This window comes from Haematobia irritans, chromosome 5 (genome assembly GCF_050003625.1).
Source record: "Haematobia irritans isolate KBUSLIRL chromosome 5, ASM5000362v1, whole genome shotgun sequence".
Classification (NCBI taxonomy): domain Eukaryota; kingdom Metazoa; phylum Arthropoda; class Insecta; order Diptera; family Muscidae; genus Haematobia; species Haematobia irritans.
The window spans coordinates 43,219,851-43,221,921 of NC_134401.1; the positions used below are offsets into that span (position 1 = coordinate 43,219,851).

A 2,071-nucleotide genomic window follows, 5' to 3' on the forward strand; every position below is an offset into this window, starting at 1 on the left:
TTTTTTCGCTCTGCCACGCCATTCTGCTGTGGGCTGTAAGGAACAGTATATTGAATTTTTGTCCCACAAGAAGCTAAAAATTGCTTAATATCATGATTAACGTACTCGCCACCTCTATCTGATCTGATTATCTTGGGGTAATGTCCAAATTGGTTCTTCACTTCTTTCCAAAATTCAATGACTTTTGAACAAACCTCATTTTTTGTCCGTAATAAGTATACAGTGCAATATCTAGTATGATCATCAATAAAAGTTACAAAATATTTGAATCCACTGTACGTTGACGGCGAAATGGGGCCACAAACATCTGAATGAATTAAGTCGAAGCAATTTTTGGATCTGTTGAAACTTTGCGTTGGAAATGGTGCTCTAGCAAATTTTCCTTGTAAACATACTTCGCATGGCCTGTTGTCTTTATTACAACCAGCAATAGTAAAATTATCCACCAATTTTTCCGTTTGTAGCCTTTCAATGTCTTGTTTGTTGTAATGACCAAGAACTCTATGCCAATAGTGTATGCAACCTTTATTACAAATATCAATACACAAAGCCTTATCGTTAGTTACATTAAGAACATACAACCCATTTTTAAGAAAAGCCTTGCAAACTATAGTCCCATCTTTCTCTATAAAACACTCATTTTTATAAAAACTTACTTTATAACCTTTCTCGGTCATCTTCCTAACTGAAAGCAGGTTTGAATTGAAGTCAGGAACAAAATAAACATCCATCACACATAAGTTGGTAAATGCTGTCTTAATTTTACATACGCCCTTTCCTTTAGACATAGAAGTGTTTCCATTTGCAACACTTATGATACTGGATGCGATGTTCGTATCAATACTATGAAACAATTTTGAGTCTTGAGCAATGTGGCAGCTTGCACCAGAGTCTATTATCCAAACGGATTCCTCCCCTCCTCCTGAAGCAGTCATAAGCACGAATTCATTACACTGATTTGAGTTTCCATCTACATTGCTTTCCGTAATATTGGCAACTATTTTATTCCTCTTACACCAGTCCTGATATTTTTGGCAATTGATTTTAATGTGACCAGGTCTTTTGCAAAAATAGCAACATTGTAGATCCTTTTTTTTAGGATTTTGAAATGTATTTAAAACGGGTATTTCCGATACAGATTCTCTAACGTTTCTTTTAAAGTATTCTTCCATCAATTTGGCTTTTACCATATCGAGGGTGAGATCCTTATCTGGTCTTACTTCGAGGGCCGTAATTAAACTGTCGTAACTAGCTGGCAAGCTACTCAAAAGCATAGAAACTTGCCAATCTTCCGTGAAATTTGTATATCCTGTTGCAGCTAACTTATCGAATAATTCCATCATTGTATTAATATGCGTTTGCATATCACCACCATCACTCATATGCATATTGCATATTTTTCACATTAGAGTTACCTTCGAGGTAAGAGTAATTCTTTCATGTTGACTTTGAAGGCTGTTCCAAGCTTCCTTTGATGTTTCTTGATTCCTTATATGGATCAGCTGAGAATCCTCCACACATAAACTTATAAGCGCAAAGGCTTCCTTATCTTTCTTTATCCAAGCCTGATTACGTTCAGCCGGAGACGATTCCACAACATCCCACAGACTTTCCTTTATAAGATACATCTTCATCTTGAATTTCCAATTGTAGTAATTGTCCTGATTGAGCTTTTCAATGCCAAAATATCTGTTAGTATCGCTCATGGTTGCTTGCTTTTGTTTCTTTTATTATTATTTTTTTTTAAGCTTATAGGCCCATAACCTATTGTTGTTGACAGTTTAAGAAAATTTTATTTAATGATATAGATATTTCTTTACAAAACATAAAAACAATTTCTCAAAGCCTACTTATTTAAATAACATTTTCTTGGTTACATTTATAAACAAAGTACATGATATTTAACAAAATATTCAGTTAGGCCTTCGCTTTTCCAAATCCGAATTGCCGGGCCTCACGCTTGACACCTACCATCAGATTTTGTACAGCCACCTTGTCCACCTTCTTCGCCGCAGAAAGCCAGTTTGCCTTGAACTGCTGCTCGTCCTTAGCAGTTTTTTTGGGTCTTCTT

General features: G+C 35.5%; 1 protein-coding gene across 1 annotated transcript; it reads right to left on the minus strand.

Moving 5' to 3' along the window:
* Positions 1–1,400: 1,400 nt before the first annotated feature.
* LOC142239653 (uncharacterized) lies at positions 1,401–1,706 on the minus strand. The gene has a single exon (XM_075311442.1). It carries the CDS (start codon positions 1,704–1,706, stop codon positions 1,401–1,403), a length of 306 nt encoding a protein of 101 aa, XP_075167557.1.
* Between the last annotated feature and the right edge of the window lie 365 nt (positions 1,707–2,071).